Here is a 22,797-nt window from a genome sequence, read left to right on the forward strand (position 1 = left end):
ATTTGTGCCATATTTGATACATCCGGTCACAATGCTTTAAATTCCTATATATATAACTAGGTATGTAACAATATACATCAAATGATATGCAGGGCAAACAGTACCTAAATGCTATTAAAAACATTATGATACGATATTATTATATGAAGGTCATTGTGGGGAGGTTGGCAATACAAAAGGTTACAATATTGTAAAAAAATGAGCTAATACAAAAAAAACACATTATTTTTGTACATTACAGCAATTAAAAATGTAAATATATATATATATATATATATATATAAACCTAATATATGTTAGGGATTTAACGATAAGCGCGATATTGTGATATTGTGACATTAAAACTGCCACAATATCGTCGCCGTCATGTTCACGATATTTAAATGCAACACATCTGTTAAAAAAAGTCAGGTTGATATCCATTTGTGGAGATTTAGCACCCTCTGGTGGCTAGTTATTTTTAGGTCACTTTAATTTTCATTGGGATGTTTTGGCCCTTTTATATTTAAAATCCACGATAATGGATGAAGGGTATGCTTGTGAACCGAGTCAATATGGCTGCAAAAAATAAATAAATTCACCTCCTCGCTGGTCACTTTCGGATTAGCACCTATCTTCCTGTGAGTGGTGTTCCGCATAATCCCCATAAATAGCCTTGACAAGCCAAGTGGGATTTAATAAGCCCCTGAGAGGCCATAATGCCGGATCAATCTCCATGTGTGGGGAGCGTTTCTGGCAACCACAGCTCAGCATATGAAGGTGTTTAGTCGAAAACATCTCAATCATCATAGCCAGAGGAGGAATGAAAGAGAAATATAAAAAAAAGTCAGCAGGGGTTGAGTGTACTAGCGAAAGACTGGCTTGTTTCCAACGTCCCACATGGTGACGGACAAGCAATTGATGCTCGAGATGATGTAAAAGGTTCCCCGCTACACACATTTGGTGTTAATTACCAGTGTGCAAAATCAGAGTGGATGCGTATGTATGCTATATTGTCAGATAGGCCACAGAAATACAAAAAATCAGGAAAACTTCTGGCAAATGTTACATGGCCAAACAGCCTGAATCTTTGTTGTTTCAGTATTCTACAAAGCAATATTAAAAACATGTGCCATCATGTTTGGCAAACACATGTCCTGTTTTTATTTTTTGGGAGCGTTGTCACCAACTGAAAGGCAGACTTGCAGAGAAAGAACTTGACTTTTTCAGAAACATAATGCAAAAATCTGTATTAACTTAAACGTCACGTTGCTTTAGAACAAACAGTTTGCCCTTTAAACATTTAACAATCTGAAAACTGTATTCATATATATATATATATATATATATATATATATATATATATATATATATATATATATATATATATCCTGAAATTATTTAATTATATCTTTAACATATTAAGGGCAAAAACACTTAAATTAGTGATTGCGCTTTTCATAAAAAAAAATAATAATAAAAAATTCAAATAAAAAAATCTCCCAAATCTTATCAACCTTTTGAGGGTTGGTCATTTTCACCATGGCAAGAAATATGCTGTAAAACATTTATGGGTGAAAATGTGGAGAAAATGTATACTTGAGGGATAAATGCTTTGAATAATAATCATAATAAAATTATGATAATGATGATGATGATGATGATTATTATTATAAGTCCTTTGGAATAAGTAAAAATCCAAAAATTGAATAATATCCATCCATTTTCTTAACCACTTGCTACTCACAAGGGTCGCGGGGGTGCTGGAGCCTATCCCAGCTGGCTTCGGGCAATAGGCAATAGGGTACATCATGAACTGGTTGCCAACCAATCGCAGTTGAATAATATTGGTTACAAAAGAAGAAGAAGAAGGAGAAGAAAGGGGTGGACTATAGTTTTAGATTGTAATATCCCTATTCACCTCTAGATGGCAGACATGGATTGGTCATGCTACAGCATGTGAAGGCTTAATATTTTTTGCGGGTTTGAAATGATATGCAGGGCAAACAGAACCTAAATGCTATTCAAAAAAAACTTTGAGTGAGTTGATTTTTGTGACAAACTGTACAAAATGAGCTCAGTTCCACACTTAATGTTTTATTTTTTTATTTTTTATGTTTTGCACTTCTGTGCTGTCCTGATGGTAATGTTTCTGCAAAATAGCCCTTTGGACTGGGAAAAATATATAGTTGTGGTTATTTTGTTGTTTGCTTCAAACCCTTTGCTGTTGGGTTCGGATCGTGGATTTTTTATACATACTTGAAAAAATTACTATATACGTATTTTGTTGTATGAATTGCAACAATTCAGTGGTTAAAGTTTCTGCCACCTAGTAGAAGAGCATTTAATTGTTTTATGACTACTCTGATAAATAAAAGATATAGTTATTATCCTTCTACCCAAAATGGCTGCTACTGAGGACAAAAAAAAACAAAAACAAAAAAACGTATGCTGGCCTTTTCAAGGTACTTTGTTGGAGATTTATTGAAATTGTTAACCTAATCCGAGTTTTAGAAGGGACTAGCACATGGTAACGAACTGCAGATGGTTTGACACTCCCTGTTTTGATATCTTAAACCTCCGTCCGCGGAGACCAAGCCTGAAGAGGATGTGAGCTAGCAATGGCCCAGCTGTCCGCCCATTTGTGCAAAACGGGACGCGTCCCGGCTCGTTGACGCACCAGAAGCAAACAAACAACCAGCGAAACCATCAAGTTGGTCAAACCCTCTGGGTCCCGGAGGTCAAGTACCATGTGGTGGTGCTTTTGCTCCCCATTTGCTAATTTAGTTTCCATTTATTTTCACTTGGTAACAGCGGGCTTTGGAGCGTGACGCGCTCACAGACGCGAGCGCCGAGGGAGCTGCGACTCGTGCGTCCTGAGGGCAAAACGAGCGGGGCCGGTCATTGATTGGTGTTTAGTGCTGGCCCCTTGACCCATAAAACAAGGTGACGTGATGTAAACCATTCGAACGCCGCCGGCGTTATTTGACGCGGCAGAATTCTGTTAAACGTACACATCATGTGGCCAAGTTTATAGCGGCTGTCCACCTTTGAACTAATTTGCTGACATGACACCGATCAGGTCAAATTATAAGACAAGAGGGCAAAAAAAAACAAAAAAAACAAAAAACCCGGCAACAACAAAAGGAGAATTCATCAATCATGACAGAGTAATGAGACGTTTACTTTTGATTAGCAGTTTTTCATTAGGTGCCGTTTTACTCACCGCACATCAGAAATAACTGCACTTTGTTTTGTTTTTGCTGATATCATCATTACTTGGTGGCTAAAGACAAAAAAAACTAAGCCTCCATCACAAACCCAAAATATATTATTTTGGTGTGCAGCGGTCAGATTTTGGATATCGTTTTGTTTGTTTTGCAACAGTAAGAAAACCCGTGCTGCACTATCACAACCTCAATATTGTGCAAACCGACGATAGTCACCCTAAATGGTAAAAGCATGTACTGCCCATATCTTTGGCCATGTATAAAAGGTCCTTTTTTCAGGCATTAATAAGTAAGAAATCAACTTTTGGCTTTGACGTTGTGCTTAGCGGGTCGTTTTTATTTATTTTCTACTACTTCAACGACTCAAAGGTTCATAGAAATGACACGCAACAATATACAGAATGTGGTGCAAGATATATTATAAAAAGAGACACAAACCTACCCGCAAAAGTGACCACAGTACAATATGTACAAGCATGACTGGATATGAAAACAAAGGAAATGAGCCAAAATCACACAGGCACCAAAAAAAAAAAGGTGTATATTTTCATGCTCATGGATTTATGAATCCGTCAAGCCTTCAACTCATGAATCAATAAAATATAGACAATCTGATGATGAATTGTAAAACTAAAATAAAACAATGGATAAAACATCTAGCATATTTTTTAGAATCCGTCAAACATAATTATTCCCATGAGAATTAGTGGCATGTGCGGCGTATTTATTTGTTCAAAGCAGCGCATGAAATGTCTTGTTTGTATTCTTTCGCTCTCTCGTGCGCCATTGCTTACTTAAAACAATATTATGCTCATTTTTGTCAATAAAATCAATATGCAAACAATTGCACGTCTGTGATCGTTCTTGCAGCGCTTGCTCACTAAACAGACTCAAGAACTTTAAACGCATTTTGAGAACAGGTTGCATGATAAGATTTAGGCAGAGTTGGGCAAGCTATTTTGAAAATGTAGCAAGCTATATAATAAGCTATTCTACATTAAATGCAACTGAAATGAATCACCAGCGAAAGTTAGTTTGCTAAGCTATAATAAAATGATCACATCACACATTTGGGTGGCACCTCTAAAAGAAAAACTTCATTTTAAAAATTTGGTAACTGGTAACGCAACTGGTGCCAAACACACGATTTAGGTCAGAAAAATGTACTTTCTCTTGTGAATGGTTTGTGTTGATGCCTATTTTAAAGTCTCAGTGATGAACTTGACATCCTTTTTTGCATCATAAAAGGGAACTGCATCATGCCTACGGTATCTGTGACATTTTTTTATTTATTTTTTTATCACATCAAGATGAAATCGAGTGATACTGTATCAAGGGCAGTATAACTTGTATCAAAATGATTTCATCTGCTACCTGACTTGACAAAGACTTCCTGAACTCCCTGTAAACTAACCTTGGGGCCATCAAAGGATGACCATGTTGACCGAATCAAGTTTTTTTTTAATCTATCCTTTTATCTATCTCTAGCAATCATACTTCATATGCATATTAGCGGGATAAGCCGGTGGATGAATAAGAAAACTGCCTTTTAACTTTTTAAGTATCTCCTCCCTGATTAGTCAGTGAATGAAAGTTCAAATAAATCCACCAAAAACTGCAGGTCAAAGTGTGACTTACACTGCATGGACCCAAGTCCATCAAAGCAAACATCAAGATGAATCAATCAAGTGTTCCTACTGATTGAAAGAAAGAAAGATTACAACTATTTGTGTTCATTTGAATTCAATCTTTACTGTGTTTCCACTGATGTAGCTGATGTGACTTTGCTTGACTTCAGTCACACTATTTATACCGTAGCGATTCCTTAACCACACAACATCTTGATTAGGCGAAAGCGTGAGCAAAATAGTGAAAATAGCAATAAAACTAAAAAAAAAAAAAAAAAAAAAAAAAAAAGTATGATTAAAGCTCCGTATCTAATGTGTTTTTGTGTCCCGCTCATCAGCATTGCAGTGTGTTTATCCAGCGAGACGAGAAGCGGAACTCGCGCCAAATCCCCAACTGACCTTTCCGGCGTGCAAGTTTTGCGGCAACAAAGGTCGTATTTTGTTTGTGCTCGCGTTCACACGCTCAATTTTATGATTGGAAATTGCAAACAGCGCCCGAGTGACGTCTTAATGGCCAAACAGGATTGTGACAATGTTGTTTTTGGGAAACGGGTCCACCGTTTAAAGTACAAATAGCTCAAAGTTGACTATACACAATGTGCGTCCGTACGTGATTAGCCTCCGGGAAGGTGCAGGGGTTAAACAAAGCCGCAACAGACGGAGTTATGGCACGTACGGTCGTTAGCAACATTATATACAAACGTGTCAACTTGAACTTTTTGTTGCAGTAATGAATGGGGGGGATATAATATAATAATATAACTTGTAAAACACAAATGATCCTGTATATGCCAACGGTTGGGCTCACAGAAGGCATTCACTAAACCAGGGGTGTCAAACATAAGGCCCGCGGGCCGGATCAGGCCCGCAAAGGGGTTTAATCTGGCTCCTGAGATGATTTTGTAAAGTTAAAAAAAAACAAAATTGTAATGTCGGACAAATTAATCAGCCAGCCACAATCAAAACATATAAAATGTATAATTTCACAAGCAGTCCTCAGATGAGCGTACATGAGATGTACGGGGGAATCGTCCTGGATGTCATTATTTTGCACACAACTTAAAGTTACGATTCATTTCATTATTATTATTTTTTTTTTTAATCATAGACAAAGACCGACATAAATGTGTTAAATACAACACAAATTCAATTACTGGTATCACAAATAGATATAACAATGATTAGCATCCTTATAACGGCATTAACGGTGCCATGCAATGCATTCTGGGAACAATATATATACAAAACAGGTCGATTTAACACATCCAGAACGTATACCGGCAAAGTGTTGCTGCGTTCCATTTGCATTTGTGTTATTTTTCGGAACAATATGATTACAGTTGAGCTCCGTAATTTAGGGCTGGTCCAAAAATCTGCGTATAAAAGACGGTAATTGTTTTTAAATTATATACCGTTATTTTACCGATGCGGCCCACTTGGGAATATATTTTCCTCCATGCGGCCCCTGAGCTAGCATGAGTTTGACACCCCTGCACTAAACCATAGGTACCACTTTATAAACATACGGTTTCATATTACTATCATTGCTCCACCGTTAGTGACAATCGGTTTAAAATTTGTGTGCCTTGCTGGCTTTCCAGTAAATATTTATTCGCCTTCAGCTGTGGCATGTGTTGCGTGAAAAGGTTCGAATGCAACAGACAGAGCATAACATTGAGTTTACACAAAGTCATATGTACTGGACTTCATATATTCTGAATGATATATAAACTAGGTCTTTGTATAAAATGAACATCCTGATAAGATCAGTTGGGTTTTTATAGACTGTCTTGTATTCTTCTCTTTGGTTCTATCAACGTTTAGGTAAGTGTTGAATGGCATCGTATAGGGAAGACTTGGGGAAATGAACTCTTTTACTGCCACATGTTATCAAAAAAAAAAAAAAAAACAGTGGACAGTGCCAGCTGATTTCGAGCATTTTAACACATCTTTATCAATATTGTGTGTTTTTACTACATATACAATGTGGGTATCAAATGAAAGATCACATTCCAGACATTCCAGTCTTCTATTTGGAAAAAAATGTTTTTTTTCTACCTTATTCCGTTCTTTAGTACCCACCATTTGAAAATAGGTCATTTGAAACATAAGCTACATCGTCTCCACAACAGTGACTTTGATACGAATATTTTTTGTTTAGTGACGCTCTGTGAATTACTTTTCATGTGACAAAGGCTTTGATCATTCATGTCATCCTTGAAAACGTTCCATTTCATCAGATTTCACCCGATTCCGTCATGTTTCAGTGGAATTCCATACACCGGCAGCCCATTGAAACAAGATACAATGCTGCCATCTGCTGGCCATAGTTAGTGGATGTTTTGGCTTCCACAACCCATTGACCAGCCAGCGCTGCACTTAGACGTTGCACTGCTCATTGATTTAAAAAAAAAAACAAAAAAACAAAAAACAAAAAAGGAGTACGAGGCTGCACCTGCTATCAGTCCGGACCACTCACATGTGTCACGATGTGGCGGTGTTGGAGGCAGGACCCAAATGCAGGGGGCAACAAAAAACAGGGCAAGGCAGGGATGCAAGTAAAAAAGGGATTTAATTAACAAAAAATGTAAACAAGGGACTATTGAAAAAATTAACAAGATCAAAAAACAAACACAAGGCATGGCATGGCATGGCATGGAAAACAGGGACATGAACATGAACAGGCACAATGACTCCACCAGAACCGAACGGAAAACAGGTGACTAAATACACACAGGCTAATGACAATGACTAGACACAGCTGGGCAAGACACAAGTGGCAAGGGAAGCTGATTGGTGGATACACTGGGAAGGGAAGACACACTCAGGTGGACGTGGTTTGACATAACGGGACAAGGGAAGAGACAAGGAACAGATGACAAACAACCAAAAACACCAAAAGAAAACAAAATCCCACCCCCCACAAAACCAAAACATGACAACATGATAGTTTGGCCCTTTCTTCTTTGTCTCCCAAGACGTTTATATATAACGACAGCACATAGTTCATAGACGTGTGCTGGAGTGAATCCAATAATTCAGAAGAAAGGATTAAAGATTTTTTTCACTCCTTTTTTGTTTTGAGAGCCATAAAGAGCAAATAGGGTTGGATAATCGTGAGTGCATTGACGTATTTAACGCTATTGAACTGTCACCATAGCATCTAATATTAGCTTAAGTAATAACACAACCACAGGGTCACCAGATTGCCTGGGGTTTAAATTTGTTATAAATTTGTAGTTCCTGGTGAGGATTTATTAGACATTTGATTTTCAGTGAAATCGTCATGTCCCGGTTTGCAATTTAGAAAATCTGGTCACCCTACTTTTACCAAACATTTAATTCTACATTTACAAAAATCTCCGCCCCATGAACCTACATTCACCTTTCATAAACGTAAACTGTTTTATTGTTTAACATCCTCACACCCCAATTCTTGGCCTCTGTTCTCGCCAGAGATGTCACATGGGAGGGATTAGGATGCAGTGGGGATTGGGCATGGTTACTTTGACATCAGATATAGACCATGCCTGTGTCGAGCTCAGATTTGGGAGCACAAGAGGACTAATGAGGAATAGCAACCATCTCGTGCTAATGGCTTTGCGGTGTCGCTCCCCTGTTAGTGTCACCATCATGACATCATTACTCTAAGAGGCACCTGTCGCAACGGGGTCTCGAAGCAATCCTTCAATTGTTGCAGCAGAAATCAGACCGATTTATCAATGCTAAAAAATATGTAGGTAACTTTTGTCTCAAACCACTCAGAATTATACTTGTGTACTGATGTACAGAGGTTGTATAAAAAGGGTCGACCGAAAAAGAAATGAGCATGACAGAGTGGTGGAAGAAAAGTCAAATGAGGAAATAAAAGACCAGACCCTTTTTATCTAAAAACTCAGCCAGATGCTGATCAAGAAGACCCTTCAGGGATCAAAGATGATATACGGTCAGTGTTCTCAAGCTTGTGCTGGACCCCCATGGTTATGACAGACGAAACAACTATCCAAGCAAATTTGGATTAATTCAGGTGTTTATAATGGTGATGTATATTTCTACTCAATCAATTCAGAGTTGCCCGTTGGTTTCAAGTATGTCCAGAAGACTCTCTTAGTTTCCCCTGGACACTGCGATTGGGACCTAGATTTTCGAGCACCAGCAGAGTACATCTAGCAAGGACTAACTCCAAGAGATATTTGCACATGCTTTGTGTCTTAAACAGTCCGGGTATTCAGGGGGGTTTGTTATCTTGGGTTGCCTTCATGCATTCGTTCACACCAACTCTCAGCTCCCGCGCGGTGAGCTTTTGTATGTACGATCAAGCACACATACAAAGATCACGCAGGTATGTTAAGATGTACGCTATTTAAATTATACCACAGCCACATAAAATTAGGAAACAAACACATGGAAATACAGAGAGTCCTTGAGTTACCCTAACCCAAACCCGTTGGTAACTGCAGAAACGCCGTCATGTGAGTCACATTTCCGTGTTTAAGTTTCTAAGCTCTGCTTTGCCGTCCGTGAGCAAATCTCCGTGCGGAAATGCAAAATATTCCCGCAACTTCCGGGTGCCGTAAATATGTTTTTTAAAATGACTGTACAAAATATTTGGACGTAAATTTCGACTTTAGCGGTGAAATCCGATTTAGGGCCTACGTCGCCAGTGTAGGAACTGAATTTGTTCATAACTCGATGACTTCCTGTACATCAATATAATGGTCTATGCCGGTTAGATTTACAAGCAGCGATCGACATTTGCACCGTGTCGTCACCAGTCCGTCAGTAACGAAGGAAGGTCCATGGGTTTTCACTGGTGGACTGCCGATTGACGGTAACGACGGTAAAGACGAGCAGCAATTTGGGGACGAGAAGCAGGTGTTGTACTAATGTTTTCGAGATGAATAAAACTGTGCTGTTAATCTTGTAAATAGTTTTTTGTTGTTGAAAATTCTTATTAACTCAGGATAAACCCCTTGAGATGCAACATCTTGTTTGCAAGGATGATGGTCCCAAAATAGCCATCGCTAAACGATGAAGGGAACGCGATTAAAATAACGTTGATGGACTGATCACGGCGAATAACTGACAAATGTCAGAAGTTCACAGTCGCATCCACATCTGATTGCTAGTTTGGTCGGAAGTGGGCAAAACTAGAAGCTGATGGAGCAGGAACATGAAGTCCGATGTTCTGTTTTTTAGTTTTTAATCTGTAATACAGTACTTAGGTACAGAAGACCAAGAGGATTATAATGTTCCACACCAACTGACAAACACAATGTTTCCTCAAACATGGTTTATGCAACACTTCTCGAGGAGCAGCGTCATCAAATAGGAGCAGATAATTATACCAAACAAACGCGTTTATTTTTGTTTATGGTCAACACAGAGCCAAAAAGGCAACTCGGCCACATTAGCCTCCAGTCCGAGCGCTTGTAAGCCGACCCTCACAGTCTAAGCACATCCTCTGTGCTGGGGTCCCTTATTGCCAGGCACACACACAATACACACAGACTTGTACACGCACACACTGACATTCCTCCGCAGGCTCTACAAGGGGCAGGCTCAGAGTGTGCTGGAAGCTCGGAACTGTTCTTCAGTGAGAGTATCTCTCACTCCCTGCAGTTGTTAAGCCAGAGAGCAGAAGGGGGAAAGCAGAAAGGTGACCAGGGGAGGTCCAACCGCACCATCCCAGATTACCCACCGCCTATTTTAAAAGCGCTGAGTGACTGATGCCCAGTTTGCTGCTGACTTTGGGCTTACTTGGACGAAGATCAAGATAACCAAGTTGTCACCCTGCATGAGATGTGCAAAACTTAAAGGAGCGAAAGAAAAGCAAGCATCTCAAGGACAACATTGGCTTTCAATGGTTGCCCTCCAATGTAAAGATGGACTGCATACGTTTGAAACCAGCAACGTTCTTCACAGCCTCTTGATGCACATCCGAAGGAAACGTCCAACCAAAACACCAACTAAGCAAAAGAAGATAAAAGAATCCCATCGTTCACCGCTGATATGATGCTGTGCTACACTTTTGCGTATCCCTTGCTGTCTTTGGCAGCCATCGTCGTGATTGTGAGCTGCGGGGGAGGCGAGCAGAGGAGAGGGGCCGACAGCAGTACCGGCAGCGGCAGCAACGGCGCAAGTGGCAGCAGACGATTCCATAAGATCCAGCATGGCCAGTGCACCTACACCTTCATCCTACCTGAAGGAGGGGCCGCTGGGGAGGGTTCATGCCGGGAGGGAAAAGGCGGAAGCCCGCAGTATAACGCCAATTCCCTCCAGAGAGACGCACCGCCACCTGATCCAGAATTTCCCAAACAGAAGATCCAGCAGCTTGAACACATTATGGAGAATTACACCCAGTGGCTACAGAAGGTAAGGATAGGTTAAGGGTGAACTCTTGCATCACTGCTTGGCTTTGCACATGGAGGACAAAAATAGAATAGCAGTGTTGAGAAAGAAATTGCATCCCATCTTTAACCAGCCTTGATGGATTTCGTTTGAAGTGGCCTTGCTGGAGAGTGTTTGTTGAGATGTTTGTGTTCCCGTGGGTGTGTGGTCTCTGCAGAGCGTCTGTTTGTGGCTTTGCCCAATTTCTTGTTTGGGTTTATGGAATGAGGCTCTCTGGTTTAGACTGAGCAGTGTTTGCTGTTTTCCTCCAGTTTTCAAGAGTGTTTTGAGCTGCGGGGTTAGTTTTAGTGTGAAAAGTCAACGGGGAGGACCTATTGCACAAAGAGCCTGCAGTATCGAGTCGGTTTAAGAACTAGCTTTGGTATAATCCCTTGCTAATTGTTGTAAAACATTTACTGTCACTGGTTTGGTGGAACTCCGTGGAATTACTCGATCAAGTCTTCACCAACGCAGCAATAAAAATGTGAAATTGCTGTTATATAAACAGTTGTCAGTTGTTGAATTTTTGCTTCCATAGACATTTTATTCTTTTATAACCTTTTTCGACTTATCTGTGTCAGCAACTGCAACACCAAATGTTTTTGTTTTGTCAACAAGTGAATGATGAATTCATTGGGTTTCACCGAGTCAGCCAGAGAGCTGAAGTAGTTATACGTCAGTCACCCCTTGTTCTCCAGTGGCTTGTCTATTTAATGGCAGGAAGTAAGGGAGAGCCCCAAGAGACACGCAGAGTTAGAGAAGAGAAGTACGAAAATGCTTCCTTTATTTATTCAAGACAAATTTGTGCGCATGTCACCCCACAGATTGTCAGTAGACTACAAAAACAAATCAATACATTCTTTTTAAAGTCTTCAATATTCAAGTTATTTCCTTAAATTGAAAGTTCAAAGAGTCCACATTTTCTATTCTTAAGACTAAGAGTGGAGCCAATGAGTTTTGGTTCACTAGTGACACACTTCAACTAGCAAAACAAGGTCAGTCTAGCACTAGTCAACTGGACTTCTGTCTTGCCCAAGTTGATGTAATGTACATGATTTAGATCACTACTGGTCCCTCATTGGTCAAGCAGATTTGTCATCGTCATCACAAAACCGCTACGTTTGAAGATGTCTAAAATAAACACACATGCTATTGTTAGCTAGCTGTGCCTTAGCCTTAGCTCCTTTCTGTGACAGAACGTTACAATGGTTATTTTTTCAGCCATACTAGCTAAAGCTAAAGCACCAAAACAATATTGTAAATAGTAATTTTAACATAAGCACCAGTAATACCCAAAATAGTGGGTTAACGCTAAATGTTTTGTTTATCTGTAAAACAAGATATAGTAAGGTAACATGAGGCTAATGTGCGCGCTGATAAGACCTCATGGATTTGATAGATGACAAAGGAACCGAGGAATTCATCAACTTGGGTCTATTTGCTAGCAACCACAATGTTGTCGTAAAACCGCCTGAGCTACACTGCAGAGCGCCTGCTTTCCATTTTCTCTTGAAAATGTTTTTCACTGCTCACATTCGAGGAAATAGACATTTTTCACAATGTTACAACATGAGTGCTGGTCATAATGTGTCATAGTGGGATGTTGGTTGAATTTGTTATCCGGGAGTGACTGTTTAGTCAAGCCTTTTGCAAATGTGTTTGGAGAAACACCACAAATATGTATAACGGATTTGAGTTGAATGGGATATGAAGAACAAGATTGAGAGAATATATTGAAAATTCAAATAAAAATACCCTTTACCCATTACAGCAAATGGTAATCTGAGTCAACATAAACTTTTGATCGGGATTTTCACCACTTTGACACATCAGTTCCCAAATCCTGTGTGTTTATTCAAAAGCAGTCTGTGTGACAAGAAAGGCCAGGGGTGAAATAACACCAGCTTTATCTTTGTGTGGTGGACCCCATTATTCCAAGATAGCATAAGTGATACTATAAAAACAGAAAGGCGGCGTTGGGCGAATGACAGATTGACTAATGAGACCTCATTAGAGGAGAAGTCCTCAAATGCAAAAATGGAAGCATATGAGCACGTTTGCTACCACTGCTAATACAACCATTATTATTCACGGTGTCAATTAGTATGACAAATGGGCATTTATCAATTGACAGTTTGGACCATAGGAACATTCTTCTGTAGAGATCTTCTACAATAATTTCAACACATTTTATGAAGAGGTAACCGATAGGGTGGAAAGTCCTAATGCAGGGGTGTCCAAACGTTTTCATTTGAGGGCCACACAGAAAATCAGAAGGACCCAAGGGCCACATTAATGTTATGAAGAGAAATTGTGTTTAGTCCGAAAAATTGTACAAATAATTTATTTGTGCTTTTGCATATTTAGAAAAATGCTACAGTATATAAACTAATTTATTTGTAATATGGCAGTAGGGTTATTATAGTTTTGGAATTTTTCATTTTAGTTAGTTTTTATTAGTTTTCAGGGTGGTTCTATTAGTTTTCTTTAAAAAAAAATGCTTAGTTTTAGTTTACTCTGTTAGTTACATTATTATTATTATTATTATTATTATTTTGCGCAATATTTAAAAAACACCATGAGAGCAACGTCATCTTTTGGTGTTTTTCTATTGGCTGCTGCTAGATGACGTCACTTCTGTGTGACATACTTTCAAGCATCATTATTCCAGTTTATATCAAAATAAATCTACTAAAAATCACATTTAAAATCATCCCCAAATGCTCATGCATTAAATTAATTACCAAAGACTAAAACGAAAGACATTTTTGCTATAATTATAGTTAGTTTTGTAAACATAAAATGTAGTTTCAGTTATTGTTCGTTTTTTAAAAAGCATTTTCGTTTTTATTTTATTTCGGTAAGAATATTGTTTTTTGATTTTTTATTTTTTTTTTCATTAGTTTTACTTAACTAAAATAACCTAAGTTGTTTTTCGATACCCTCCTTTCTTATTTTGACCATCTCCAAACATTTATTTATTTTTTATTTTTTTAACTGAGTCAAATGCCATTTTTTAGCATATGTCCCGGGCCACTGGAAAATGGATGGCGGGCCGCAAATGGCCCCCGGGCCGTAGTTTGGACACCACTGTCCTAATTCAGGTGGAGTAGTAAAATGATCTCCGCACACTTGGCAGTTTTGTCAAACTTTGATTATTTCACACACACACACACACACACACACACACACACACACACACACACACACGCACACACACACACACACACACACACACACACACACACACACACACACACACACAAACAATGAACCAATTTAAAAAATAAATAAATAAATCACTCAAACGGTCATCTGTGAAAAAAAGACTGCAAGTGTGCTAAATGTTCAGTCTGGGCCTGCGAGATTACCACACGACCGAAACAATAATGGCTGACCACAGTCCTGCTCGAGTGCTTATTTTTATACTCTCCATAAAACTTTTAAAAGCCATTGCCCCAAACTTGCAGACTGTTAGACTTGAACAATTCAAAAACACTTCACTTACATCAGGATGCAGTTAACATTTTTTTCATCAGACAAAAGATTTAGGGCTCTGTCAGTCTATCTATCTTAATCGCCACAGTATTTTTACTGCTTGACTTGGAGAGCACATGCACTGATGTGGCTCCAACCAGCCCTGATGAAAGAGATGGGCAGAGGAGACTGTTCCGGATAGTTGCCTCGTGCCACGGTTCTCGGCTCACTGCGTGGGGTACACAGAGCCAGAGTGATGCGGCAAACAGCTGTTGAGGAAGCATTTTAAGTTCGATCTTCCCTTCCTCAATGCAGGGGAGAGTATATATGGTCCCTGATAACATTCTTGACCAGTCAAAAGGTGGTGTGTGTTTGTCCAAGGATTTACTTCCCCAACTTGCCCACCGGGGACGAACCTCAGACAAGCTTGGCTCTGATCTCTCAGAAACAATTGGCGACAGGAAACAAGCTGCTCCGCACTTTAAACAGTAAAAATAATAACAACTAATAATCGGGCTGAAAACTGATAAATGAGAAGACATGACAATAAAGCGGCAATATAGGGTATTGTGTGGAACATTTTCAATTCTGGTACTTGCAGTTTGTTTTTAAGCCCGTATCCTACTGAGGCGTGAACATTTGTGAAGCTAGCAAATGGTGATTTCTCGTCAGGGTTTGTTTAATTTTGCAACATTTGATAAATGTTTAAAATTTTCTTTGTGACACAAAAAAAAAAAAAAATTAAAACTCTAGGCAAATGTTTGCAAATCTTGAACGAAACGACGGGATAGGGCTGTTCAATTTTGCCTGTCTAGAAAATCCCGATTATTATGTATTATGATTATATTATGTAAAATAAAATAAAAAATAATGACAAAAAGTATTTTTTTGGAATATTATTTAAACTTAATTTGTCTTTCTTGGAACTCAAAGTGCCAGTGAATTTAACTATGTTAATACACACAGAACAATCCCTTGGGATTAAGAACATCTTATTTATACAAGAGACTTTAGCTCGCTTCTAATTTAAACCAATAATGAAAGGAGAAAGTGCATATACCATTTGAAACATAATGAACTCATTTACCCCAAAAACGTATAAATACGTTCTATTTTAAATATTACCATGCTCCCAAAGATGTATTTATACGTGTTGGCTTTGATGCAGCCTCTGAACTGAAGAGAATGCTTGAAGTAATTGTAGTTATTACAAAATCGGCCAGCAGATAGCAGCAGAGTATAAGAGATCAAAAAGCTCTTTTTCCCACTATTTTAAACAAATTTGTGAATAATGATGAAACTTAGCCATATTCTAATGCTAATTGATGCAAAATGGAAACAGATATAAATTTGCCTTTTTATTCCTGATGAAAGAAGAGGCTCTAATCTTTCTTTTGTTAGATTCCATGTTTTTATAGCAATAGGACACAATATTCTATGGGCCTTGCGAAATCAGTCAAAATCCAGTAAAACAGCGAAAATGTCCTCGGAGTGAATGAGTTAAGTTAGGTGATCCATGATTAGTGCAAAACTGGCACCAATAATAATAATAATAATAATAATAATAATGATGATGATGATAATGATAATAATAATAATAATAATAATAATAATATGCTAGATGACAATCACATTATCTAAACAAACACAAATATGCATCCCTAATACCAGTGAACGATAATGAAAATTTGGCAAAGGTGGTCAATTAGCAAGCCAAACTTTGTCTCACGGTTCGGGAGTGAAAGTAATAGATCTTCTCAGTCAAAAAGTAGCTCCGACCCGGATTTCTTGAGAAGGACAGTCTGTGCCAAACGAGAGCTGTTGCACAAAGAGCGGGGAGGGGAAAGGGGAAAGGGGCAGCATCTTATCCCTGTGAAATTCCCATCATTCTGCCTCTCAACGAGCACGACGCTCTGCATAAACAACGATTTCAAATTTACACTCAAACATGGACGGCGGCTTGTTTGTCTTCTATAGTGTGAGCTCCTACAACAAAGGGTGAATATTGTTTCTTGACTTAATTCTGTCAGCGGGCCACACAGTACGGCTACAGAACCAAGAAGGAACCTTTCCAGTTTCGGGACAACTTCCTCTACTGTAGTTTATTTTCAGTAAAGATGTGGGCCAAAAATAACAATTGGATGATTCCGATAGACAAGGACATTCTCAGGGGAATAAGAAGCTCTTCCTTCCTGACCCGACAAGCAACTCGAAAGAAAGGACACCATGCGAAATTACTGAAGCGCACTGTAATAACATCTTCTCGAAAGTACTGTAGGTTTGGGTTGCACTTGTGCAATGACTGGAAATGTTGAACAACACATTCAATTCATGCAACCAAGTGACACTAAAGATGGACCTGAAATGGCTGATTATGATGGTAGAAATATGTGTTTGTTGGAGAAAGGAGTCATTTTGTAAAGCTGACAATACGTCGAGGTACAGCTCCGTAAATCACCCGGCTCGCTCTTGACTTTGACAGCGCGGTTTACATTTTGCAGCTGTAAAAGAAAGCATGGTGTTCGCTTTCTGTGTCTCAATATACAAAATGACTCTCTTGGGGGTACCCTTTATGGGATTTACTTTGTTTTAACTACAGGGTTGCACAGTACATATCCCTAAACATGAACAGGATTTAGATAATCTCTTGAAATATGGCTTGGAGCACCCATTGAAAGTGAGAATTTGCTGTTCAATTATTGGTTTGTATTTACTTAGTGGTAACTTCCATATCACTTTTTTTCGTCAAATGTTCGACAAAATGCAGAGTAATCTTCGCTATCGTTGCAGTGATGCAATGGTGCCTTCACAGATGTGCAAGTTACCCACGCCTGGGTTCGAAAACTCCGTCATACCATCACGATGCTGGCTTATAAACTTTGCACTGATTGCAATCAAGATGGCAATTTTCCTCTTTGATTTCTTGTGGACTCGTCGGACCACAGCACACTTTTCCACTTTGGGTCATACCCCCTTCTCACGAAAGCCCGTTTCAGTGTATCTGCACAAGTTTCTTGTGCTTGAAACCGATCACTTTTAAAACCAGTCTGAGTGAGAGTGGAAAGATTTCAGGACGATTTGAAACCGATCACTTTTGAAACCGGGCTGAGTGCGAGTGTAAAGATTTCAAAACAATTTGAAACCGATCACTTTTGAAACCGGGCTGAGTGAGAGTGGAAAGATTTCAAAACAATTTGAAACCGATCACTTTTGAAACCGGGCTGAGTGAGAGTGGAAAGATTTCAAAACAATTTGAAACCGATCACTTTTGAAATCGGGTTGAGTGAGAGTGGAAAGATTTCAAAACAATTTGAAACCGATCACTTTTGAAATCGGTTTGAGTGAGAGTGGAAAGATTTCAAAACGAATTGAAACCGATCACTTTTGAAACCGGGCTCAGTGTGAGTGGAAAGATTTCAAAACGATTTGAAACCGATCACTTTCGAAACGAGGCTGAATGAGAGTGGAAAGATTTCAAAACGATGTGAAACCGGGCTGAGTGAGAGTGAGAGTGAAAAGATTTCAAATCGTACGTTCCAATGTGGTCACCATAGCAGGACAGCTACTTCTACCGTGACTGCGTACGTACCGCCAGTCTGTCAACAACAATGGCGGGTAGCCGTGTCTTCTATTCAGATCAGTGGTTCGTCTTCTTCGCCGATTCTTCTTCTACGATTTCCGGTAACTCCCTGCGGCAGTGCCATAGTGCCACTAAGACGTCTTCTTTTGGACACTCGCATGTCTTGAGACGGTTGTGTCTGTACAGGATTTGTTGGAGGAACGAAGCTGGAATTGCTTCCGTGTAAACGGCCTCAGTCTAGTTCCTGAGCCCACATGCCAATATCCTTTACACATTGTTGCCGATTTTGAATCCAATCCCGTACTGAGGGATCAACGATCAAGGGCAATCAATGCTGGTTTTCAGGCTTGCATGCAGAGATTTCAACAGATTCTCTGAATGTTTTGATGATATTATGAATAGATAATTGATTCTTACCTTCACATTTCTGCAGGGAAGCATTTAAAACACAACAGGAATGATTTTTAGTACGGTATTTTTACTCTGACTGTTGTGTAAATAACGCTTTCATTAAATGCCTTGAAATGAGAACAAAAGGCTCTTTCAACGATTGACCATAATATTATTCTGGGCAGGGAAATGGAAGTCATTTCATCCTGAGTGATAAGTTATAGTCAAGAGAGTTGCCAAACGCTCAAGGTTCGCGGCTCTATCTGCCACTGCTACACCGCTGAGTGATTAGGAGCCAAATATGAGATAACATATCTTCGATAGAGCAAAACATTACAGTTGATCTAAGCACACAGTAAGAGACCAAGTAAAGTGGTTTTATCAAAGCCTGCCGCAAATCACAACGAGGAACTTTTTTCCATCACAGAACTGGCTGTATTTTTCTTTTCGAATAATGATAATATAACACACCAATACCAGCTGCTGTTTATTTGTTTTTCAGATTTTGTGTATTGTGTTTGGTTATTTTTAACATCAGGATGTCTCCACTATTTGAACTCAACAAAGAAGTATCAGTCCATTTTTACTTCCAGCAAAAGGATAATATTGAGAAATTGTGCCTTTTATTGCTGATTCTGGCAAGGAGAGTGATTTATTAGACTCCAGTGTGTTTCTCAGTCATTGTTCTTGATTTCATGTTTTACATTTTACGGTAAGCACCTTCGCTTTGATTCCCTTGTATCGAACGCTCGTCATTTCAAGAGAAGTCGGGAGAAAATTCCTCAATCCTCGCATACTGCTCGCGAGCCTCAACCTCCCCACAGCGTCTCTTTAACTCTCTTCGACATGTGCTCAGAGTAGATGTCTTTGTCTGTCAATGCCGGACCTCGTTCCAGAGGCTCCCTAGGAGAGAACCGTTTTGCCTTCTTTTGGAGTTCATCCGGGTGGATTAAGGGTTGTTTTTTTGCAAAAGAATCACAATCAGATGGCTGAAAGAGGCGCTAAATTTTGAAAGAAAAGCTTGCGGAGTCAGTTCACGTTGTGTAAAATTGATGGCATGGCTCTCATAAAGATACAAAGCGAGAGAGAGGGAGATATGGAGTGAGTGCACGATATTGGGTAGAAGATAAACTGTCTGGCTCCCCCACAGTGTGGACTGGACGGACGAGAAATGAGTAATGGGTGGCTCACTTGGTTTTGGTCGCAATCTTGCTTAGGTTTCTTATGATCAAAAAGAACAAATCATCAGTATACATTACTAGAACTATAGAAAAAGAGAAAACGACTGATTCTGCGGCTTTCCGTGTTAATTATCACACCATGAAAATGCTCTTTTTGTTTTTTTTGTTTTACAGTAGCCAACAGATTAAAAAGTATTTTTCTCTCCCTGCCAGATCGTTTACAGGAATTTCCTCATAAATCCGTCAGTGATCAAATGAGGTGAGCGTTGCCTCTGGTCTTGTCTTTCACACCTGCAACGCAAATGGCTTCCTGATGTTTATTTAACATGGCATGTCTGCGAGCTCAGCCAGAAGGGAGAGCGTAATCCTCGTGTAAATCAGAGAGTGTGTACGCGTGTGGACGATCCCATGTCACACTCCTGTCTGTGTGAGCATATGTGGATTTGGAGGACTGTTTGACATACGTGTTTGGATGAATCAATCTTGAGCTTAAGTGACGGCCTGTTCCGCATCAAATAGGATGCTCTTCTCTGTGTTATGGCAGTTACAAGCTTGAAAGAGGTGTAGCAATTAGCTAGTAGCAATATATATATATATATATATATATATATATATATATATATATATATATATATATATATATATATATATATATATGTTAGGGATGTAATGATAAGGGCAATATCGCGATATCGTGTTATTAAAACTGCCACAATATCGTCGTCGTCATGTTTACAATATTTAAAGGGAAATGGATGGATGGACATCTGTTAAAAAAAAAGTCAGATTAATTTCCATTTGTGCAGTTCTAGCACCCTCTGGTGGCTAGTTTATTAGTGCAGTCTAATTTTCATTAGGGATGTTTTGGCCTTCTATGTTTAAAATCTGTGCTAATTGTCAGATGAAGGGGAACCTAATTTGCTTGTGAAGCAATATGTGGAGTAACTCAATGTGTGCATGCATTAACAAGTAAGCGCCTCAATATTACAAAAGCACAATATTGTGCTTTTTTTGGTATGATTACTTTTATTTTTACAATATTGTGACCTTTTTTAAATATCACCAACCCCCCAATATCGTGATAATTATCGTATTGTGACCTTCATATCGTGATATCATATTGTGATGTTTGGATAGCGTTACATCCCTAATATATATATATATATATATATATATATATATATATATATATATATATATATATATATATATATATATATATATATATATATATATATATATATATAAGGGGTGTGAATTGCCTAGTACCTGACAATTCGATCCCTATCACGATTCATAGGGCACGATTCGATTCGATACCGATTAATCCCGATATGATTTTACAAGTCGATTGTTGCGATTTTTTTTTTTAACTCAAATTTAGAAAATACCATTCAGTAAACTTATACATGTACACTGTAAGATTTGTATGAAAATGTATTATTTATTGATCTGAAACTTCAGTGTTATAACTGAGTCACTGTATTTAACAAACAGGTTGTAACCTTTTTCATGTTAGAACAGCATTGAAATAAAATATTAAGGCTTAATGTTCCATTAATATAACATTCTTCCATGCTTAAGGTGTGAAAGTTACACGTTTTGTTGAATATTTTTACATCAAAAATGGATGTTAAAAAATCGATTCAGCTGCCTATTGAATCGATTCGAGAATTGCGTGCTGTAGTATCGCGATATATTGCCGAATCGATTTTTTTAACACCCCTAATATATATATATATATGCCACTGCATTTGCATCAATCATCCGTTGAAGGTCAGACAGCTGCAAGTGTTTCAAATCCTGATGCTCGACAGCAAAACAATAGTGGCCATGCATGAGCTGCACATTATTATCGTTAACAGCGGCATCTATTATCCTCTTCTACTGGCATAGTTGAACCCCGGGTCAGACTAAAGCAGTTCCATGTGGAGATTATGGTCAGGCTACTGCACCTCGTCTTCCCGTTCGCCGTGTCTGTTTCGTCTCGACTTGCGCATCATTTAGAGGAAATTCAGCCATAAGTGATGACGTATTTTGGATAGTTTTTACGTGCGTCCAAACTCATCCTGCTTAGACCATGTTTTCATGAAGCAAGACAGACAGTGGTCGAGTTGAAAATGCCTTGTGATTAACATAGTCTGGGCTCGATGTGATAACCCATGAGTCTGGTGAGCTCCGAAAAGCAGACATTATATAAGAGAGATATATTACAGAGAGGCAAGGGGAGAAAGTGAGAAAATCGTCTAAAGTTACAGCTCAATTTGGAGATATCTCCATTTGTGATTGTACGCAACAGCAAAGATGGGTCTATAAATCCTGGAAAGCTTGCTAAATAGTATCTTTGGATGAAAATTAAACACAAACGTGACAGTGTAGGAAACAGTCTTCGCGATTAAATGCCCATTAATTTTGATTAGAGGAGACACCCCTCTTGATAGATAGCGTTGCAACACACACGCAAAGGAGCTAGCCCCATGATTTTTCATGTGCGGACCAGCCAAATTAGGAAATGTCCACACAATAAAAGTGGGATGAAAGAAAGACAAGAACACGCACACATAACTCGAGAACCAAGCTTCAAAAGAATTTGCACTGTTTGGGTCGTGAATGTGTCCTTTTGCATCTGTTTCTACATTTCTGTGCAGAAGAATTTTATGTTCAGATAACAGAGATAGATAGATAGATAGATAGATAGATAGATAGATAGATAGATAGATAGATAGATAGATAGATAGATAGATAGGAGTGTACACACAAAATATATTTGGTAATATATTTGAAAATATGAAATCGTATGCCGAAATCTGAAAATAAGCACACCATCTGGTTGAAATATCTTTAATGTTTGTATTAGTCTGAGGGCAACTGTCACTGTCTGTATTAAATGACACAAGACAGCCGTAATCAGGCGCATTCCTGACCCAATATGTCCCACAGGA

At 38.8% G+C, this 22,797-nt stretch overlaps 1 protein-coding gene across 1 annotated transcript in view; it reads left to right on the top strand.

Moving 5' to 3' along the window:
• Positions 1-10,404: 10,404 nt before the first annotated feature.
• The window catches only part of angpt1 (angiopoietin 1), a 45,988-nt gene continuing 33,595 nt past the window's right edge, over positions 10,405-22,797 (top strand). Inside the window, exon 1 of the mRNA XM_077507775.1 lies at positions 10,405-11,212. Within this exon, the coding sequence (XP_077363901.1) occupies positions 10,850-11,212 (363 nt within the window). The 5' untranslated portion in view covers positions 10,405-10,849. The remainder of the gene's footprint in view (positions 11,213-22,797) is intronic.

This window comes from Festucalex cinctus, chromosome 19 (assembly GCF_051991245.1).
Source record: "Festucalex cinctus isolate MCC-2025b chromosome 19, RoL_Fcin_1.0, whole genome shotgun sequence".
Classification (NCBI taxonomy): domain Eukaryota; kingdom Metazoa; phylum Chordata; class Actinopteri; order Syngnathiformes; family Syngnathidae; genus Festucalex; species Festucalex cinctus.